The sequence below is a fragment of the Ipomoea nil genome, unplaced genomic scaffold, assembly GCF_001879475.1.
Source record: "Ipomoea nil cultivar Tokyo-kokei standard unplaced genomic scaffold, Asagao_1.1 scaffold0202, whole genome shotgun sequence".
In the NCBI taxonomy this organism is placed as follows: Eukaryota; Viridiplantae; Streptophyta; class Magnoliopsida; order Solanales; family Convolvulaceae; genus Ipomoea; species Ipomoea nil.
In genome coordinates this window covers 2,720,010-2,741,272 of record NW_017616630.1, presented here as the reverse complement: position 1 = coordinate 2,741,272, position 21,263 = coordinate 2,720,010, and the positions used below count along the sequence as shown (strand labels likewise).

The window sequence follows — 21,263 nt, the reverse complement described above, 5'->3', positions numbered from 1 at the left end:
GCTAGTATTTTGTTGTGATATCTGCATGTGTTAAGGCTTTTTATATAGCTTGTTTTGGGGGGTGTTACAGACACTTTTTTTAACATCCATGAAATTTCATGCTGCCAATTTCTCAGGGTCATTTAACAATGGAGTTGTTGCATTAGTTGTACTCCATGAGCTTTCTTTTTGGGCTGCCAAAAGGTGAAAAGAGTAGAACAAGGAGCACTACAAATGTTAGAATTAGTACCCACTCTATTCCCACTCCCCGTCATGTAAAGCCTCCACATTCTTCATCCATTTTCCCTTCCCTCTTGATCGGTACCGAGAGCGTGAAGCAGCAGCAGCCGTTACGGGTTCGACGAAGCTTGGCGGAAGGGGTGGTTTCCTCTCCCCTGTCTTCCGGTGAGTTGTCCTTTCCTCCAACACTCCAGCGTAACAGGCGTAGAAAAAGTAGCAGGTCGGCAGTCTGGGTGGAAGTAGAGCAGGCTGGCAACTTCCGGCGGTGGCGGTAGCGGAACTCGGAAGTGGCGCGGCTGGACCTCTCATCCGGCCTTCCTCTTCTCCTAGCAACAATGTGGAGCAGCAATGGATCTTGGTGGCCGACGGGGCAGGTGGAGTCGAGCGGGGGCGGCGGAGAAGACAAGGACAAGTCGTCGGAGCTGACGGCGAAGAAGGTGAGGAACAAGTCAAAAATGACTGCCATGTCATTTTTTAATACCTATTTAAATAAGTCAATCAAAAAACACATCCACATCAGCATATTATAACCTGTAACTTGATGTCAACCAGCAAAAAGGTCTAGGTGAAATTTTTTTTATGATTTGTGAATCAAAATAGCACTTATGAAAGATCAAGGTGCGGCATGAAGAATCGTTTATGGTTCATGGTGCAGAATGACACTTTAGCCTTTTCTTTTATACACAAAATTGCAGAATGTTTTTAGTTTAAGTTGTTCATTACATTTTGTTTAGTATGAGAACTCATTTGACACTTGATACCAATAATTATAATTAGAAAAAAAATACATGCATTCACCTTCAAAAAAGCGTCCACCTCCTTGAATTAAGAAGCTCGTTCATGATCAGCCCACTTGCCCTCCTTCTATTGACTTCAGCACTTGTTCACCCATTTCCTTGCACCCCACTAATTTCTAAAAGAAACATGCCAACCTTAATCATCAATCAATGTTACAGGCCGGGAAATATAGGTAACTAAGGTCGGTCAATGAAGGGCAGGCATGATTACCCGGCCTTGAAGCTTTTTAAAAGAACATTTGTCAAATTAATTATACCGATGGGGAATAAAAGAACATGCCTAATCGGTTTCTCTTGGTGTGGATGCATGCAGGACGCAAGTTAACAACTGGCCATAAGGGAGGGAAGTATAAAATTTCTGACTTCCATCCCATATATATTTTAAATCCAGCTACCAAGAAATTCAATCTCAAAGATGGCAAATGAAGTCATGGCGTATAACCAGGAAAATTGAACACATTTTTTTACTACCACAAATATCCAAAGCAAAAATAGAGGTGGAGGGGTAACCACAAGGTCACAAGTTTGAATCCTTGCCCTATTGGTTTGAGCCGGTCAGCTATGGGTAACCTAAAAAGGGTTGTGGGATTTCCCTCGTCATCCAAAAAAAAAAAGAATAAAATGCATACATACAGGCCCAACAAAATATATGTCACCAGTGCGAAACCCTTGATTTAAAGTGTCCGAAACAGCTGCCTCAATCCTGTGAGCAGCCTTCTCCTCTCCTAGGCCATATTTGAGAAGCATAGCAGCACTAAGCACTGTTGCTAAAGGATTTGCTTTATCCTACATCATGTTGAAACCCCCATGTTAGCCAAGCCAAGAAAGATAGATGATAGATAGATGAGGTAAATACTCAGATCTGATCTTCATTGTAATGTGAGTGAAATAGTCTAAACCCAACCAACCAACCAACCTGTCCGGCAATATTAGGAGTAGAACCATGTATTGGCTCAAAGAGTCCAGGTCCCTACACCCAACAATTCCGAACATAAAGAAATTCAATAGAAAACCCAGACATTACATTTAAAGAGAAATGCAGATGAGGTGATTATACCGATTCTCCAACACTGGCAGATGGAAGCATACCAATACTTCCAGTAATCATTGAAGCTTCATTAGATAGAATATCACCAAATATATTGTTTGCTACAATCGTATTGTTGAATAGTAGAAAGATTCATTGTATTCTGCTCAACAGAACTGTACAAACATCTACTATTTAAATAGGAATATGTTATTAACCTAATGGGCCTATTTCTAAAAGGACCTAGGGTTTCAACACTCCCCCTCAAGCTGGAGAGTATAAATCATATGCTCCAAGCTTGTTACAAATATACTCAACCCTAGGAGCTCTAAGGGGTTTTGTCAAAATATCAGCCAATTGATCTGCAGAGTTGACAAAGCTTGTTTTGATACACCCTGACACAATCTTCTCTCTAATGAAGTGACAATCAACCTCAATATGTTTGGTTATCTCATGATAAACTGAATTTGAGGCAATATGTAGAGCTGCTTGGTTGTCACATATCAATGTCATTTGAGCAACCTTGCCACATTGCGACTCTTGTAGTAAGTGCTTCAGCCACATAAGCTCACACGTGACAAGGGCCATGGCTCGGTATTCAGCTTCAGCACTGGACCTGGCAACAACATCTTGCTTCTTACTTTTCCAAGATATGAGATTACCATCAATGAGTACACAATAACCTGAAGTAGAGCGTCGGTCAAACGGACAACCAACCCAATCTGCATCAGAATACCCAACAACCTGAGCATGTCCTCTATCTTCATATAGTAAACCTTGTCCTGGTGCTCTCTTGATATACCTTAGAACCCGAACAGCAGCATCCCAATGAGTATCACAAGGATTCTCAAGAAACTGACTCAACACACTAACTGCAAAAGAGATATATGGTCGTGTGATTGTGAGATAATTCAATTTTCCAATTAGTCTCCTATATCGTTCTCGGTCAAGTAATGGCTCCCCCTGTCCTAGTAGGAGTTTAACATTCGGATCCATTGGATTATCCACCGGTCTACAATCCAACATGCCAGTTTCTTCTAAAATATCCAGTGCATACTTTCTTTGAGAAATGACAATACCACTACTAGACTGGGCTACTTCAATTCCAAGAAAGTATTTCAGCTTACCCAAATCCTTAGTCTGAAATCGACTGAAGAGATACTCTTTCAACTGAGATATGCCCTCTTGATCACTCCCTGTAATAACAATGTCATCCACATATACTACAAGGTATATGCATTTCCCATTAGAATGACGATAGAAAACAGAATGATCAACTTCACTTCTAGTCATACCAAACTCACATACCACAGAGCTAAATCTTCCAAACCAAGCCCGTGGAGATTGCTTCAAACCATACAAGGAACGACGAAGTTTACATACCAGACCAGGCTCCCCCTGAGCAACAAACCCAGGTGGTTGCTCCATATAAACCTCCTCTTGAAGATCGCCATGTAGAAAAGCATTCTTGATATCCAATTGGTGTAAATCCCAATGATTGATTGCTGCCAAAGATAAAAGTAATCGAACTGATGCAATTTTAGCTACAGGAGAAAAAGTATCAGTGTAATCCAGACCAAAAATTTGAGTGTAGCCTTTTGCCACCAGTCGTGCCTTAAGGCGATCAATCTTGCCATCAGGGCCCACCTTCACAGTATAAATCCACCTACAACCAACAACAGTTTTACCAAGAGGGAGGGGAACCAACTCCCATGTGCCACTAGACTCCAGGGCCTCCATCTCAGTGAACATGGCTTGGCGCCAATCGGGATCCAAGAGGGCCTCACGAGTGGATTTAGGTATAGACACAGAAGAAAAGGTGAGAAAGGAAGGCAAAGTAAAGAGAAGATACACGATGATAACTCAAAAAGGTATATATAGGATGAGGGTTACGAGTAGAACGTGTACCTTTCCGTATAGCAATGGGTGCTTCAGTGGGATCAGCGTCTGATTGCAATTGAAGTGGTGGAACCGCAGCCGGAGGAGGATCGGGTGGCATGGGTGAGTCAACAGGAGCCTCAACAGACACGGGGCGAGGACGGCGATGGTAGACTTGAAGGGGGCGGTCAGGAGCAGTTGGAGGATTATGATCTTGAACAAGAGGAAGTGAACCAAGATAAGGAAGAGGGAGAACCTCTGAAATAGAGACTGCGTTACCTGGTGTGGGCTAGAAAAAAGAAGTAGACTCAATAAAGGTGACATCAGCAGACACAAAACGACGATTAAGTTCTGGAGAATAACACCGATAACCCTTTTGGAGCCGGGAATAACCTAAGAAAACACACTTGACAGCTTTAGGGGCCAATTTCGAACGCCCAGGAGTCATGTCATGAACAAAACAAACACACCCAAAAACCCGAGGTGGAAGAAGGAAAAGATCAACCGAAGGATACACAATGGAATATGGGGTTTCATTGTTTAGGACTGAGGATGGCATGCGATTTATCAAGTAACACGCAATAAGGATAGCATCAGCCCAAAAATGATGAGGAACATGAGAATGAACTAACATAGTGCGAGCAATTTCAACTAAATGTCGATTCTTATGCTCAGCCACCCCATTCTGCTGAGGTGTGTAAACACACGACCGTTGGTGTAACATACCCCGAGAAGTCATATAGGATTGAAAGGGGTTAGAGAGATATTCTTTAGCATTGTCACTACGCAGAACACGAATGGGTTTACCAAATTGAGTTTGTATTTCAACACAAAAATTTTGAAAAATCTGGAATAACTCAGAACGATCTTTCATAAGGAACAACCAAGTACACCTAGAATAATCATCTGTAAAAGTGACAAAGTAACGAAACCCCAAAGTAGAATTGACACGACATGGACCCCAAACATCAGTATGGACTAAATCAAAAAGAGACGCAGCCCGATTATTGACTCTCCGTGGAAAGGACTTACGTGATTGCTTTCCAAGGTGACACGACTCACAATCTAATGACTCTATAGATAAACCTGGAACCATCCGTCGAAGTTTGGAGAGACTAGGGTGGCCCAAACGACTATGGAGAAGCAAGTGAGAATCTGTAGAAGCATAAGCAGCAAGATCACCACCACGGAGGTAATAGAGGCCTTGTGACTCAATCCCAGTGCCAATCACCTTCCCCGTACTACGGTCCTGCACAACAACCGAATCCGCACAAAAGGTTACAGAACAATTAAGGGTACGGGTGATTTTACTCTCAGAGATAAGGTTGAAAGGACTATTAGGAACATATAAAACTGATTTTAAAGGGAAAGATGACATAGGATGAGCCTGACCAACACCGGCAGCTGGTGTTTGATTGCCATTAGCTAAGGTAACCATGGGCAAAGCCTTAGACTTTGTGACGTTAGTCATAAGGGATAGGTTACCAGAAATATGGTCTGAGGCACCTGTGTCTAGAATCCAAGTATTTGTGTTACTAGCTTGAGAAAGACACAACAAAGAAGAGGTACCAACGGCGAGAGATGAAGCCATAATATTATTCAAAAGGAAAGGGAAAAACTGCCTCAAAGGATGGTTGACCGGCGAGTTGACCGTTGACCGGCGAGTTGACCGGCAGAGATGAGAAAACGGAAAACACAGTCTAAAGTGTTTTCTCAAGACAAATCCAACGGTGGTAACGTTGTCACAATCGGAGGTCGGTACAGGCAGATCTGGCCGGAAAACAGTGGCAGGTCTCGGCGACGGCGGCGGCGCGTGCGGCAGCAGACGGCAACCGGACTTCGGGCTCTGGCTCGCGACGAGGCTCCGGTGAGGCCTGTGGTCTTGGTTTGGGAGAAGAACCACCAGGCAGATGTCCGAAAGCAAAAAACAGTAGCGGCGGCCGTGAACTCCGGTGGCGGCGGCGGGAAAGAAAGGAGAATTATTATTTAGGGTTTAGGCTCTGATACCATGTTGAATAGTAGAAAGATTCATTGTATTCTGCTCAACAGAACTGTACAAACATCTACTATTTAAATAGGAATATGCTATTAACCTAATGGGCCTATTTCTAAAAGGACCTAGGGTTTCAACACGTATCAAACTGCAATAATCTAATTACAATTATAACTCTTTTTTCATAATCTATCTCAAACAAGATGAAAATCAAGATTTATATTAAAATTTGTAAGGGTTTGTATTTATTTAAAAAAAAAAAAAAACTGCTTTGGATTGCGAATAAGCTGCATGGCAGCATTGTCCGCATACATATGTGAAAGGTCAACATCAGGATACTCTTTGGACAACTTTGAAACAATTCTTCTCCAATGCATAGAGGCCTGGAAAATATCAAGAGTGAGGCCCATCCATTCTCACATTTTGTCCTCAATTCATTTCTAGTGAAATATATTGTAAAGATACAAGTGCAAAGTGAAGAACCATCGGAGCAGCTCTTGCAATATATCAGTGTTCAGTTTTATATCATCATATTACATTTATAGCATGATTATGTATGTTATAATTACAAGCAAACAACTAATACATTTACAAAGTGTGGTTTGGTTATAAAAGAAAAGAAATAGTCTAACAAAGTGGCATCAAATCTCCACCTATCCAAAAGAGAAATGGTTAGCACTAGTGACATGAATGAAACTCTAACAAAGTGGATAAGTAAAGAGAAAGGGAAAACTCTGAAGGGGTGAAAGAAAAAGAGCAGAAAGTAAACAACAAAAGGCATATTAGTGGAGTCTATCTTCACGCTTTTATTATATAATCTATAATATGAATTTTTCAGTGTCCATTGACATTTGTGACACTGCACAACTGTCCTTGATGGTACATAATCCTTTTGAACTCTTATTTGCTTAAAGCAAAATATTGAATAAAACATAAGTTAGTCTACCAGACTATGCATGTAAGCATGGTCTATGTGGAGGGGGAAACAAAAGAGGGGTATACAAACAAATAAAAACTACTTTGTTATCAATTATCAAATATACCTCCAACACATTTGCTTTATCAACAGAACAGAGTTTTCCTCGACGTTTTCGTGCAGTTTCAAATGCTACATGAGCAATACGTTCTACCTGGCAAGAGAATCTCACATCAGATTCCAAAAGATTGCCCAAAAAAAGTCCAATAGAAAATATGGTGCCAAAAGTATGTGAATATCCAAATTGTGAAGTGCAAAAAGAGTGTTATTTTAATAAAATTCTGAAAAAAGTATTACACTGATAAAGACAATGAAAACTCCTTATCCAAACATCAATTTGCAACAAATGGGAACATATTTAAGTGGACTAAACCTACAACTGTAATGAAAGAATGACGCCTAACTGTTTTTTTTTTTTTTTTTGGATTTGGAGGGGAAGGCAACATGATTTTTTTTAGATCAGAAAGTGTACCTCATAAGTTGCATAAATCTCAGTATTGAAACCAATTTCCTCACCATTTTCATTTGTACCAAAACCCCTTGGTTTGCCAAAATAAATACCTGTCACCAGATTATAATAATCAGGTCAAGTGGGCAACAGATGTTTTCAACAAATAGATGTAAATAAGATATTAGAACTGTCAGGACGAAATCAAATTATGATTGTTTAGACCACCTAAACTAACCTTCTGTAAGTTCCCTGACAACCATTAGGTCTACACCTTCTGCAACTTCTCTCTTCAATGTCGAAACATCTACCAACTGAATTACATGGATGTAAGATTCAGATTCAGATTCAGATTATATGAGCTACAACCTCAATTATGGAGGAAATATGACATTTATCACACTATTCACATATAAAGAATTTAAAAGAATAAAATAAAAATAAAATAAGCGATGGGATCTATTACCATTTTAATTTGTGTAACGTCAATTTTACTCCCAGAAACTACACAATAAGGAACATTTAACCCCCTTACAAATTCTTAAGGTGGATAAAATACCCAAGTGAAATACCGCCTCCATCCATCTCCAATTCAGATAGACTATCCCTTATCTTAGATGATCTTAATTCTAGCATAGTTGGTCTTGAGGTCCCTTATATATCTTGTAAGTTTTTCCTGGAAAAAGCTCCATGTTCCAAATTATATTTTCTTCTAAATGTCATCTATTCTCATCAAACTATTAAAGTTTCAAAAAATTATAGGTATAAAAATATTTTAAAAATTACTTAAATCACAAAATAAACTTTACATTCATTTTTACAATTTTTGAAATGAGGAATTTTTTAAAAAAAAAAATATCCGTCTAAAAAAATCTTGATAATTAAATTTTTCAATACAATTCTTGAATGTATAATACTTATATATAAGGGTTTTTTTTTAAGTATTTTTATATAGCCAAAAAAATTCAATTCACCACTGACCATCACCAAGGCTATTAAATGTTTTTATTTGCCTAGAGGTAATAGAATTAAAAAGTAAATTGATCATATGTGAAGCATATTATGGGAACTGAAGAAGTCATCAATATGCTAAGCAAACTTAAAATTCATATCTCCAAAAACCCTAAATTAAAAATTTTATTAAGACAATTAAAAGAGGAAGTTCAAGATAACTATTGGAAAAAATAGCTTAAAATGGCATAAAATGTCATATTAAGTGGCTATTTTGTGGTAAAATTATCAGTGGGGTCCACTTCTGATTTGGGTCGGGTCAAAGTGGATTCGGGTTCTTCGTAGTGAGACGAAGAGATTGATATATTGTACGCTCAAAACGGATAATGGGTGAATGAGATATTAATTCTCAAAGTAGACCCATTGAGTTGGAAAAATGAAGGGAAAAGTGAGCTTTGTCCCACATTGGTTTGGAAAGAGGATTTCACCCCCCATTTATACAAGGGCTCTTTTGAAGCTTGTAGAATTGTATAGCATAGAGGCTCTCTCGCGCGGGGGGTGCAAATCAAATTCCAACTAGAAACGAGATCGAAAAGGCTTGATTCAAGCTCGAGCTCATGTGCGCCGGAGATCGAAAAGGCTTGATTCAAGCACGAGCTCGTGTGCGCCGGCACCTGCGGGCACGAATGTCGTCCGGAAATTGGCTGGCCTTGCGGGCTGAGTTATGCCAACTTTCGGTATCAGTTTTCCAAACTCTAAGCCACTTGAAAGCCTGGGTTCGACCTGGGCCGAGAGCATTAGGCCGAACAGAGAGCAACACGAGAGTTGCTCTCTCGTGCGCTGGCCGAGACCAAGCAACACGAGAGTTGCTCTCGTGCGCTGCGGCCTGGCCGAGAGCATGCAGCACGAGAGTTGCTCTCGTGCGCTGCGGCTGAACAGCACTTCGGTCTACCAGAGCTGTTTCTGGACAGTGGAGATTTAATTCATCCGTTACAGGAATTAATCTCTGTATTAATTCATTTTGAATTTTGAATTAAACTTGCACTAATGACCAGCTGTTTCAGATGTTACCAACGTGCCATGAATGCCTACTAAATGCTATTTAGTACTCCAATTCCTATATAAGAAGAGGTAGTAGGAGCAAGTGATTTACAACAAGTGAGGGAAGAACACGAGAGTACACAACACACAAAGATAAGATTTTTTCCTTCTCAAAAACTTTTCTCCTACTTCTTCTTTCTTGCTACTGTGTTTTGCCCGTGCTCTAGTTCGCCGGGTTCGCTAGTTTGGGTGATCAAACGTCGAACCGTTGTACGTTTTATCCTCGGAAACCTAGGCCACAACGCTCCTAGCACTTTTGGGAGGTGGCAAATAAGGTTTTTAGGAAAGAAAGGCACCTTGCCTAACTCGTACATTTCTTTCTTCCTCTCCTTCTTTCTTGTTTTTGGATTATCCTCTAAGCAAAAATCCATTCTTTCTTGTTGACTTGGAGTTATAATCTAAGGATTATAAGTTCCTTTTGGTTGATATATATTGTTATATCTTTCTCGTAGATATATACGTATATATAACCTTTGGATCCGTTTTATATATATTTGTGTGTATATATATATTCCGAATATATATATATATATATATATATATATATATCCAATAATATTTTATATATATTTCGTGTGTATATATATAAATATTATTTTAAGGGATATTAAATCGATTTTTGGTTCATTATCACCAACAATCTTAAAACCTTATTTACTTTGATAATGAACAAGTCGATGGATTCCAAAAGTGTTGGATCTGTGAATGTTGCCAGAGGTGCACATTCAAATGGTCAGAACGGCAATGATGTTGAACATTTTGTGATGCCGGTTGACGGCGGCAACGTAGAAAATAATATTTCCATGGGAGTTGCAAAGACACATGATGGTGCTCCGGAAAACTTTGGTTCACGATCCGGTAGACCTGTGGCTAATGGCACACAATTGGTACCTATTGTGTTGTCTAACGGATCAGCTAAAAGCCATGAAGGATCCTATGATGGTGTAATGACTACATGGTCGGAGGACTATGGTAGTGTTACCAATGATTTCAACCGTAATCGAAAGAAACTCAAGCGGAAGCTTAGCTTTCAAGAAGATTACGAGAAGAAGGAGAAATGCCACTACAAAGCGAACCGTCATCCTGGTGAAAAGGTTGAGGACAATTTCGTTATGTTTAAAACATGTGGATGGTTGGACGAGTGAGGTCACAACCGAGGTACCCCCGATGTGCGCTATGGACCACCCTTCGTGGAGTGGACGATTGGAAAATGGAACAAGGCACACGGGTTGAAGGATTTCTACGAAATAGGAATAAGGAATTTGTTTCCAATGTATTTTCCTATTTATTTATTTGTGGAATAAATATTGTAGTATCCTTGTAATATTTTTATTTGAATAAAAATATAATTGTTCCATTGAGTTGAATCTTAGTACATACAAATTATTTGCTAGAATAATGTCAAATGTATGAAATGATTCAATATGGGTGCGTAATGCATCACGTAGCATTATGTGGAAAATGCTAAATGGCTTAACGGCCGGAAAGAAATGTAACTAGCGTGTTACATGGTTGAAATCCCGTAATAGGACTTCGGTTCTGGTTCATGTAGAACGATAAGGATTTCAAGGATCAATTTGTCAAAAATTGGGATAGCTATATAATCGTGAGTGTCACAGCTCAAGTGTTGAATATTTTAATTAATATTCTGAGAACGATTATATAAGCTTGATTCGACTAGTCAGAAAATTTGGTTGATTTGTTCTTGTTAATTGTGTTATATTTTACTTGATCAAAAATTCCAAATTATACTAGTATATTTAATTTGAGACAAATTGTGTTTTGGTGAATAGTGCTTTTGTAGCACTAATGGAAAGTGCAATTTAATTTGGCACTTTGAAGTGCAAATTAAACCACTGTAAGAGTGCTATTAAGCACTAGGTAGAGTGCCTAATTAGGTACTTTCGGCCACTTGGTGGCTGCACCTTTAGGTGTTGAAAACTTAAGCATTTGGTGCTTTGGTAATAGCAATAAAGGTGCTAGATTATGATTGGTCTTAATGCTAATCTACTTAGCTTAAACCTTTCGTATGTGGCTAATTAAATTTAGCGTTGTAAAAGTGTTATGTGATTAGCACGAAAGGAGGTTTTTGGCTAATTGTGTAATTAGCTAATAATCCTTGTGCTAGGTAGCACTGGAATTATAAATTAAGCAACCGAATGTTTCTATGAGTTTATAATTTAAAGCAATAGAGATTGCTTTGGAATCGGCGCGTTAGTTTGGGAGCAATGATTCGTGCTTGGTATAGCATGTTTCGTGCTTCATTACTAAGCACTGATTCGTGCTTCAATTTCTGGAAGCACTGATTCGGGTTTCTGGCCTTCGGTCAAAAACCGAATGGATTTGTAAAGGCTAATCTGTTAGCTTCTACGAGATGTGCTAACGTGTAGCACATGTTTATTCTTTATAAGAATAAAAGGAAAAATCAAATTAATCGTGGATTAATGCGGTTATGAACGATTGATGTAGTGAATATGAAACACCTATTGGTGATTTCTGCGCAAGCGTTGGTATCGTACTCGAGCGTACGACACGGTATTCACCTCGATCAAACGTTGTTGCCGAACATAAATATCAAGACGTTGATAAACTCGGGTCTACCTCAAAGTATGTGAGGTAAGACAATACTTTGGACAAGTAAGTACCTTTTAAATAAGGTTACGCGCATAAAATTCTTACGAATTGTAGGTACGTAGGAAATTTTCCTACTAATGCCTGAAATGTGGGGGTGTCTTGTCAAAGGTGTGTATTGGTTCTTAGTACACGAGTCCCATAGTTTGAACGTACATAAGAACACGATAAATTGAATCTAGAAATTCATTCGTCTTTAGAAAATGTATCTCTGTGAAGGTTCAATAAAGGACCTAGCACGTTGAAAGGAACTTTCGGCGTAGCTATGGTTGGAGGGTATGAAATAGAACCCGAGCTCAAAGCTAGACGTAGCAAGAGAGCTAGGATTGAATAATCCTTTGGTCCAAAATTTCTGACGTACATGCTAGAATGTGACGCGCATATTCTAACTTGTGTACTAGAAAAAAATTTGGATTTTCTAACACGGTTGTTAGAAAACGAGCCTCAAACGTATGTAGAAGTGTTGACTTCTACAGGTGGACCAACCCGAGAGAGGCTACCGAGAGTGAAGTAGATTATATCTTAAAGAATCATACTTGGAACTGGTTGTTCTTCCTCCAGGTTGTAAAACCTCGGGATCCTAAGTGGATCACTAGTCGGAAGATAAAACCGGTTGGTTATATTGAATTAAAATGGCCGGGCTTGTAATTTTAGATTACATGCGACGCGAGTGCCACAATTACTTCAATATATATTCTCTTGTGATGAGAATGAAATCCATTAGGATGATACTTGCCAATAGCCGTTTTGCGAGACTTGGAAGTTTATCGAAATAGATATATCGCTTTCTTAGTAGACATGGAACGACCCGAGGGTTTGTGGTTCCACGATGTGAAAAGAAAGTGTGTAATTGGTGAGATCATTGTATGGTTCGAAACAATTGCCTTAGTATTTGGCATGTAAATTTTTTTTAGAGTTAATACCATCTAAGGTCCTCCGAGTATAGTGGGTTTGCCATGTTTAGTCCTAAACTTTCAAATTGACCATCTGTAGTCCTTCGACTTTCAAATTTAACCATTCGTGGTCCAAGTTAACCACACACGGTCCTTCAAGTTTTGAAATTTAACCAATGGTAGTCATCTTGAAAGGACCATGGTTGGTTAAAATTTAATAGTTGAAGGACCATTGGTGGTTAACTTGGACCACGAATGGTTAAATATGAAAGTCGAAGGACCACAAATGGTCGATTTGAAAGTTTAGGACTAAACGTGACAAAACCACTATACTCGGAGGACCTCAAATGGTATTAACTCTTTTTTTTTATCATACAATGATGTGTCACGAGTTTAGTATAAACAAATGTGATAAATGTCTACGTAATGCGTACAATAGACGAGGTTATCACTATTTGTCTATACACGATAAACTCAACGTGGGTAGTAACGATCACCGGATCAATTCTACCAAGAACATGTTAACTCTTTTTTTTATCATACAATGATGTGTAACGAGTTTAGTATAAACAAATGTGATAAATGTCTACGTAATGCGTACGATAGACGAGGTTATCACTATTTGTCTATACACGATAAACTCAACGTGGGTAGTAACGATCACCGGATCAATTCTACCAAGAACATGTTAAATTTGAGATTTGACATGAGATCAAAGGTGTGGGTTTGGCAGATTTAACCTTTGAGATTAAACATGTGAGAAGACCGTAAGGTCTCGTGGTAAGCCAATCTCATTGTGTTGATTGAATCCTTGTAAAGGATGTTAATCAAGTGGCTTGGACACCATTAGATACTAACGTACAACTAGCCAATAATCACGAAGATTGTACTTCTCACGGAGAACACATTCAGATTATTGGTAGTTTAATTGTATCTAATGGGTTGTACTAGGCCGGATATTGTCTTTGCGGTTAATGAACTCGATAGATATACGAGTAACCCTAGTGTTACGCACTAGAAGGCAATAGTGAGAATTATGAGATACTTAAGGTATGCTCGTGACTTTGGACTGCACTACGTGAGATATCTAGCTGTACTTGGAAAGTATAGCACGGATACCAAAGGATACTAAGTCCATTAAAGGCTACGTCTTTACGTAGGCCAGTGCAGTCGGTTGGACGAAAATTCTCGAAATGAATTTGTGATAGCTAAGATCCGACGGGATCAAAGCTGAGAGCCTTACACTCGTGTCGCGAGCGAGTAGGCCGAATGACTATGCCATTATTTCGAGAATGTTCCTAGTGGTGAACTCGTACCTCCAATTTGTGTGCATTGCGATAGTCGAGCCAAAATTTGTTAAGTACAGAGTTAGACATGGAATGGTAAGTCTAGACTTATAAGTCGTTGACATAATACCATTAAACAATTTCTCACAACGGGGTTATCTCGATTAACTACGTGATGTCAAAAGATAACGTAGCGGCCGCTAACTCGCTAACCCGAGGGTAAGCAAATGGTTGTGGAGAAATTGGGACGAGGAATGGGTCTAAAGTCCTTGGACTAAAAGTTCTATAGTGGACACCCAACCTAGCTGCCACCTATGGGACAACTAAATTATGGAACGGAACGTGTCACTGTTGGGGTCTCAGACTCCCTACCACTCCTCGTTAGAAACAGTGACTCCCCCACGAGGCTAGCATGTTGATGCTTTAATGATTCGAATGTCGGTTGACATGCGTGAGTATGCGGGATACTCGGAAAAGAATTACCTATGTGAGAGAGAAGTGAGGGTCGCTTCAAAGGAGAATTGATGGGCACAATTCTTCACAAACTCTTGCAGAACCAGGACGGTGACCCACGACCAAAATGGGCACACTCATGAGAACGGAGCATGGTTGGGAGGTTCCTGTGTAAGATATGTCATCGTCTACACAAACGGCAGTCGGTTCAAAGACATCGCGTTCTACCGTACAGCCAGTAGAGTAAACATGTCTTTACAAGGGAAGGTTCAAAGGGTATAGTGATCCCTACCTATCCTATACAGTGATCGACCGTTAAACACAGTTGTTTCCGATTTCAAAAAAAAATACCCTGAAAATCAATTTTTCATTCATGTGGGGGATTGTTGGAAAAAATAACTTAAAATGGCATATTAAGTGGCTATTTTGTGGTACAATTATCAGTGGGGTCCACTTCCGATTTGGGTCGGGTCAAAGTGGATTCGGGTTCTTCGTAGTGAGACGAAGAGATTGATATATTGTACGCTCAAAACGGATAATGGGTGAATGAGATATTGATTTTCAAAGTAGACCCATTGAGTTGGAAAAATGAAGGGAAAAGTGAGCTTTGTCTCGCATTGGTTTAGAAAGAGGATTTCACCCCCCATTTATACAAGGGCTCTTTTGAAGCTTGTAGAATTGTATAGCATAGAGGCTCTCTCGCGCGCGGGGGGGGGGGGTGCAAATCAAATTCCAACTAGAAACGAGATCGAAAAGGCTTGATTCAAGCCCGAGCTCGTGTGCGCCGGCACCTGCGGGCACGAATATCGTCCGGAAATTGGTTGGCCTTGCGGGCTGAGTTATGCCAACTTTCGGTATCAGTTTTCCAAACTCTAAGCCACTTGAAAGCCTGGACTCGACCTGAGAGTTGCTCTCGTGTGCGCTGGCCGAGACCAAGTAACACGAGAGTTGCTCTCGTGCGCTGCGGCCTGGCCGAGAGCATGCAGCACGAGAGTTGCTCTCGTGCGCTGCGGCTGAACAGCACTTCGGTCTACCAGAGCTGTTTTTGGACAGTGGAGATTTAATTCATCCGTTACAAGAATTAATCTCTGTATTAATTCATTTTGAATTTTGAATTAAACTTGCACTAATGACCAGCTGTTTCAGATGTTACCAACGTACCATGAATGCCTACTAAATGCTATTTAGTACTCCAATTCCTATATAAGAAGAGGTAGTAGGAGCAAGTGATTTACAACAAGTGAGGGAAGAACACGAGAGTACACAACACACAAAGATAAGCTTTTTTCCTTCTCAAAAACTTTGCTCCTACTTCTTCTTTCTTGCTACTGTGTTTTGCCCGTGCTCTAGTTCGCCGGGTTCGCTCGTTTGGGTGCTCAAACGTCGAACCATTGTACGTTTTATCCTGGGAAACCTAGGCCACAACGCTCCTAGCACTTTTGGGAGGTGGCAAATAAGGTTTTAAGGAAAGAAAGGCACCTTGCCTAACTCGTACATTTCTTTCTTCCTCTCCTTCTTTCTTGTTTTTGGATTATGCTCTAAGCAAAAATCCGTTCTTTCTTGTTGACTTGGAGTTATAATCTGAGGATTATAAGTTCCTTTTGGTTTATATATATTGTTATATCTTTCTCGTAGATATATACGTATATATAACTTTTGGATCCGTTTTATATATATTTGTGTGTATATATATATTTCGGATATATATATCCAATAATATTTTATATATATTTCGTGTGTATATATATAAATATTATTTTAAGGGATATTAAATCAATTTTTGGTTCATTATCACCAACAATAACCACCAAAGAGTCATACCCTATGGGTTTTTAAATTATTTCCCATCAAAGGGATAAAAAAAAACCATCACCGTACATTGCAATAGAATAAGAGTGTAACCTTAACAACTCAATATTTTAAGTCTAAATTAAAATTACCTGTGGCAGGACTGACGCAGGTCTCAAGTTTGCAAAAACCTTAAGACCCCCTCGAAGTTGAAGCAATCCAGTCTCAGGCTTCAAATGCTTTTCATTGTTGTCCCATTTATACCTTTATATAATAAGAGTACTGTAGCATTCAGTGAATCAAAAAGATAAATCATGTACAGATATAATAGCACACAACTATAAAACTTAAGTGTAAAATTCTCACCCTCCAATTGCTCCAAGAAGAACAGCATCAGATTGCTTTGCGGCTGAAAGAGTCTCCTCAGGCAAAGGCACTCCTGTCAAATCAATAGCAGCCCCACCCATAGGCATCTCATTGAACCCAAACTCAATTCCTGCAACATTTCCAAATCAATATAACCATTAATTGTAATGCTATGACTGCTACCCACCCCCACAAAGTTTTCCCTTCCTATCTACCCTCATGACATAGCACCTTTCCTTTAGATAGTTTAGTCTTTGATAACAAGTTAGTGGGGTCAACCAATTCATGACACCTAATGGTTATAAGCCATGTCAGGAGGGATTAAGGAGGGTAACAAATCATTTTCCAACCATTAACCCTCATCCCCCAAGACCTTTTTTTTTTTGGAACATCATCCCCTAGGACCTTAAAAAAAAAAAAAAAAAAAAAAAAAAAGGCAGACCCAGTTTTTTTTGTTACTCAGAAAAAAAAAATGCATAAATTTTAATATTCATAATAACAAAGTGGGTTTAACTCTTGAGTATTTATTTATTTATTATTGTCAAGGTTTATATATTTTTAAGGTGCATGTATGCAATAATGAATTGAACCTAACGTTAACTACACAAGAACGAATGTGAAATACTTAATCTAGTGGCTGCACCGGGAACTATCATTTGCAATTTATGTTGGGAAATTGGGTATTCGTCTTCTGTTTTTTTTTTTTTTTTGGTCAAAAAGGAAATTCTGTGTACCTTCGAGAGAACCAGCAAGTTATAGAGCACTCTTAGCAACAGAGATGACTTCAGGGCCGATACCATCACCGGGGAGGAGAGTGATGGAGTAGCATTTGCTGGGTGCAGCAACAGAGAAGCAGCAGATTGTAGCCAATCTAAAAGAAGGGTGTATGTGGGGGGGGGGGGGGGGGGGGGGGGGGACTTTCAAAGGAATTGGCGTGACTTGATAGGTATTCTCACACTGGTATGTAAAGAAGCCGCCGTCATTGAGAATCTGCTCAATTTCATAAAGTAAGATTTACAAAGCATTGTAATAAAAGGGTATACATTGTAAGTACAGGTGAATGAAATTATTACTCGTGCAGCAAGCCTGCACCAAACTACCAAGCTTCTCCCTCTCCTCGTGCTAGAACACTGTCAATTGTCTTGTGTTGTATCAAGGCAACAGGAGTCGTTAACCATCATCAATAGGTTCACGGAGACAATAGTATATGACAAAATTGAGCACAGCACTTGGTATGTTTAAAAAGACAAGAAAGCTGAATGCTATATATATATATATATATATATATATATATATATGATCGAGTTCAATAAATATGATACAATTAGACAGTATGCCTAAACTGATACCACAATTATATGCACAAAAATCTCATATCACAATTAGACTAAATGCCAGCTGATTATGAGCTTAAAAATAGATTACCATCAATTCAAAAACATATAACCAATTCAACCTAACTTTCTCCAATGAATGAACAGCAATTACAATGATGAAAAATATAATTTCGTTAAATCAAGAACACACGAACAGTATTTAACAAGAAAAAGTTAAGCAAATGATTGAAGAGAGAATCAATAACCATTATGAAGAAAATTTATGCATTTGATACCAAATCATTGTTTTTTAAATAAGAGACAGAATCATATGGGATTGGGAAGAAAGTGGAAAAAAAATGTTCTTGAGAGACAAACTTGAATATTACAAGCCTGCTTCTTGCAGGGCTCTTTACTAGGTTGCGCCATCGCTTACCTGTCCCTGTACTGTGTATGTCTGAAGCCGTCGCCGAGATTTAGACGGCTATGGCAGCTAGCTTTGGACGACGGTGATAAGCGGCTAAAGGATGATTTGGTCATTTTGGTGGGACCTCGTTTACTTAATGAAATTTTTCTTTTTCTGTTTTTTGACTGATCATAACTATTTTCTAACCTTGTGAACAAATAAGTGATTTTACATCTACATCTATCTATCTACCATCTACAAATCTAATAAGAGTCAATAATATTAAGCCCTAAAATAAAAAATAAAAAAAAAACAAAAAACAAAAAAAAAAATGTTGATATAATTATTTCTTAAAATAAATGATTCATATTATTTTGATTTTAATATTTTTTATGATTTTCCTTATTTACCATCTATTATATTATTTTCTTCCCTTGAGTAACCATAAATTCTCTTAGTATAAATTTAGTAATGAAATATTCCGTTAATTATTTATTATTTTTAACTTACTCATTAATTTCTATAAGAAAGGTCTTAGGTTCCAATTTCATCCAATTAGAGTTAGTATAATTATTAAATAAACATATACTATGAATATGTTAAAATATATTAAAAATACTAGTCTTTTTTACGCGCATTACACGAATGTGATAATGTCGAATAATTATTTTTAAATAAGTACTTCAAAGTTTATCAATGCAATATTATATATGAGATGTTCATGTATATATAATTATTGAATGTTGAATTTGTTTATTTAAATTGAAGATAATATATGAGAGAATGATTATAATTGTCACTAAAATAAATATTTGCAACTTTGTACTATGTTAGTCTACATACTTAGTCTAAAAGCGGTAGTCTAAATAAATATTACTTTTGGTTTAAATTTCTTTAAGTCATCTTAATTCTCTGTTGGATAGCATTGTCATTGTCTTCTTCTTCAAATTTTTTTTATTTGTAGTGTGTCATGTGCTATTGGGTTACTGGTGGTAGCATAGAGAGCATCATCATGCAATGAGATTATGGTGTATGAAGTTAGATTTGCCTTGTTGTGTATATGACTGAGATTTTAGTTGTACTATGAACTCTTTATCTTACCCGCGCTTATTGATATTTGGTAGTGGTAATTTTTTCTTACATGTTTCATGTGTTGTGAGATGTGTGTCATAGATTATCATGTGACAGTATTGAACAAAATATTAATATTTATTATATTTACTAGTTTTTTTACGCGCATTGCGCGATTGGGATAATGCCCAATATTTATTATTATTATTATTATTATTATTATTATTATTATTATTATTATTATTATTATTATTATTATTGTTATAAAATTAAGGATAAATTAGTAAATCTCAAAGAAAAATTAAAATCTAATCAATCTGAGCCATTCATTTGTTTAAAAAAATCAATCTGAGCCATTCATTTGATTAACAAATTTGACCGCCATTTTTTCTACCCATTATAGGCCTAATTCTCTTGGGCTCTTATTAGTAGATAGTAGATATAAAATATACTTGGTAAATAAATATATAACATATTTTGTATTATAACTTTGATATTTAATTACAAGGTAATGTAAAAAGAAGACAATGAACAATGTAGTGAATATAATTAATTAATGAATTTGAAAGTAAGGAATCTTTGAATTTTATAAAATAAAGATAATATAACTAATGAAATTATATTTTTGTTTAAACTTTTTATAATGAATAGTTTTTTTCTTTAATAAAGACATTATACACATCTAATTTTAAATTAATTAAATGCTTTTTTTTGTTGTAATTACCAATTTATTTCTACTATACTAATAAGAGCCTAAGAGATTTAGGCCTATAATGGGTAGAAATTAAAAAATGGCGGTCAAATTTTTTAATCAAATGAATGGCTAAGATTGATCAGATTTTAATTTTTCCTTAAAATTTCCTAATTCTAATTTATAATAAGAGCCCAAGAGAGTTAGGCCTCGGTAGAAAAAATGGCGGTCAAATTTTTTAATCAAATGAATGGCTCAGATTGATTAGATTTTAATTTTTTCTTAAGATTTCCTAATTTATCCTTAATGAATATGATTTTTCGTTAACTTTTCCGTTAAATATTATCTTTTCCGTTAATTTCTATTAGTTCACCGTTAACTTACTCATTGATTTTAATAAGAAAGGTCTTAGGTTCGAACCTCATCCCAATCAAAGTTCACATAATTAGTACTCTATTATACTTTTATTAAATTATTAAATAATAATTTAGTAGCTACAACAAAAATATAATACATATGCATTTTTTTAATTTAAAATTATGTGTCTACAATGTCTTTATTCAAAAAAAATTATTCATTATCAATAAATTAAATAAGAGAAATAATTTCATTAGTTATATTGTCTTTATTTTTCTCCAATATAAAAATTCTTTACATTCAATTTCATCAATTGATTATATTAGCTACATTATCCTTACAATGTCTTTATTAAAAAAAATCATTATCAATAAATTAATTAAGAGAAATAATTTTATTAGTTATATTGTCTTTATATTTCTCCAATGTAAAAATTTTTTACATTCAAATTCATCAAATTGATTATATTCACTACATTGTCTATTTTTTTTGTGCACTATTTTTTAATTAAATATCAAAGTTATAATACAAAATAATGCTATATATTTATTTATCGAGTATTTTATTAATATCATGAAAAAATTAAAAAAATATAATTAATAAAGCCAATCATAT

At 37.1% G+C, this 21,263-nt stretch overlaps 1 protein-coding gene across 1 annotated transcript; it reads right to left on the bottom strand.

Annotated features, from left to right (window-relative positions):
• Positions 1–250: 250 nt before the first annotated feature.
• LOC109190657 (3-isopropylmalate dehydrogenase 2, chloroplastic-like) lies at positions 251–16,953 on the bottom strand (the record flags this gene model as incomplete). The annotated part of the gene is made up of 10 exons (XM_019341209.1): positions 251–700; positions 1,650–1,802; positions 1,933–1,986; positions 2,074–2,179; positions 6,179–6,297; positions 6,958–7,044; positions 7,363–7,451; positions 7,577–7,652; positions 16,594–16,705; positions 16,808–16,953. Coding segments are annotated over 10 exons (1,392 nt in total), but the record flags the coding sequence as incomplete, so codon positions are not given.
• Between the last annotated feature and the right edge of the window lie 4,310 nt (positions 16,954–21,263).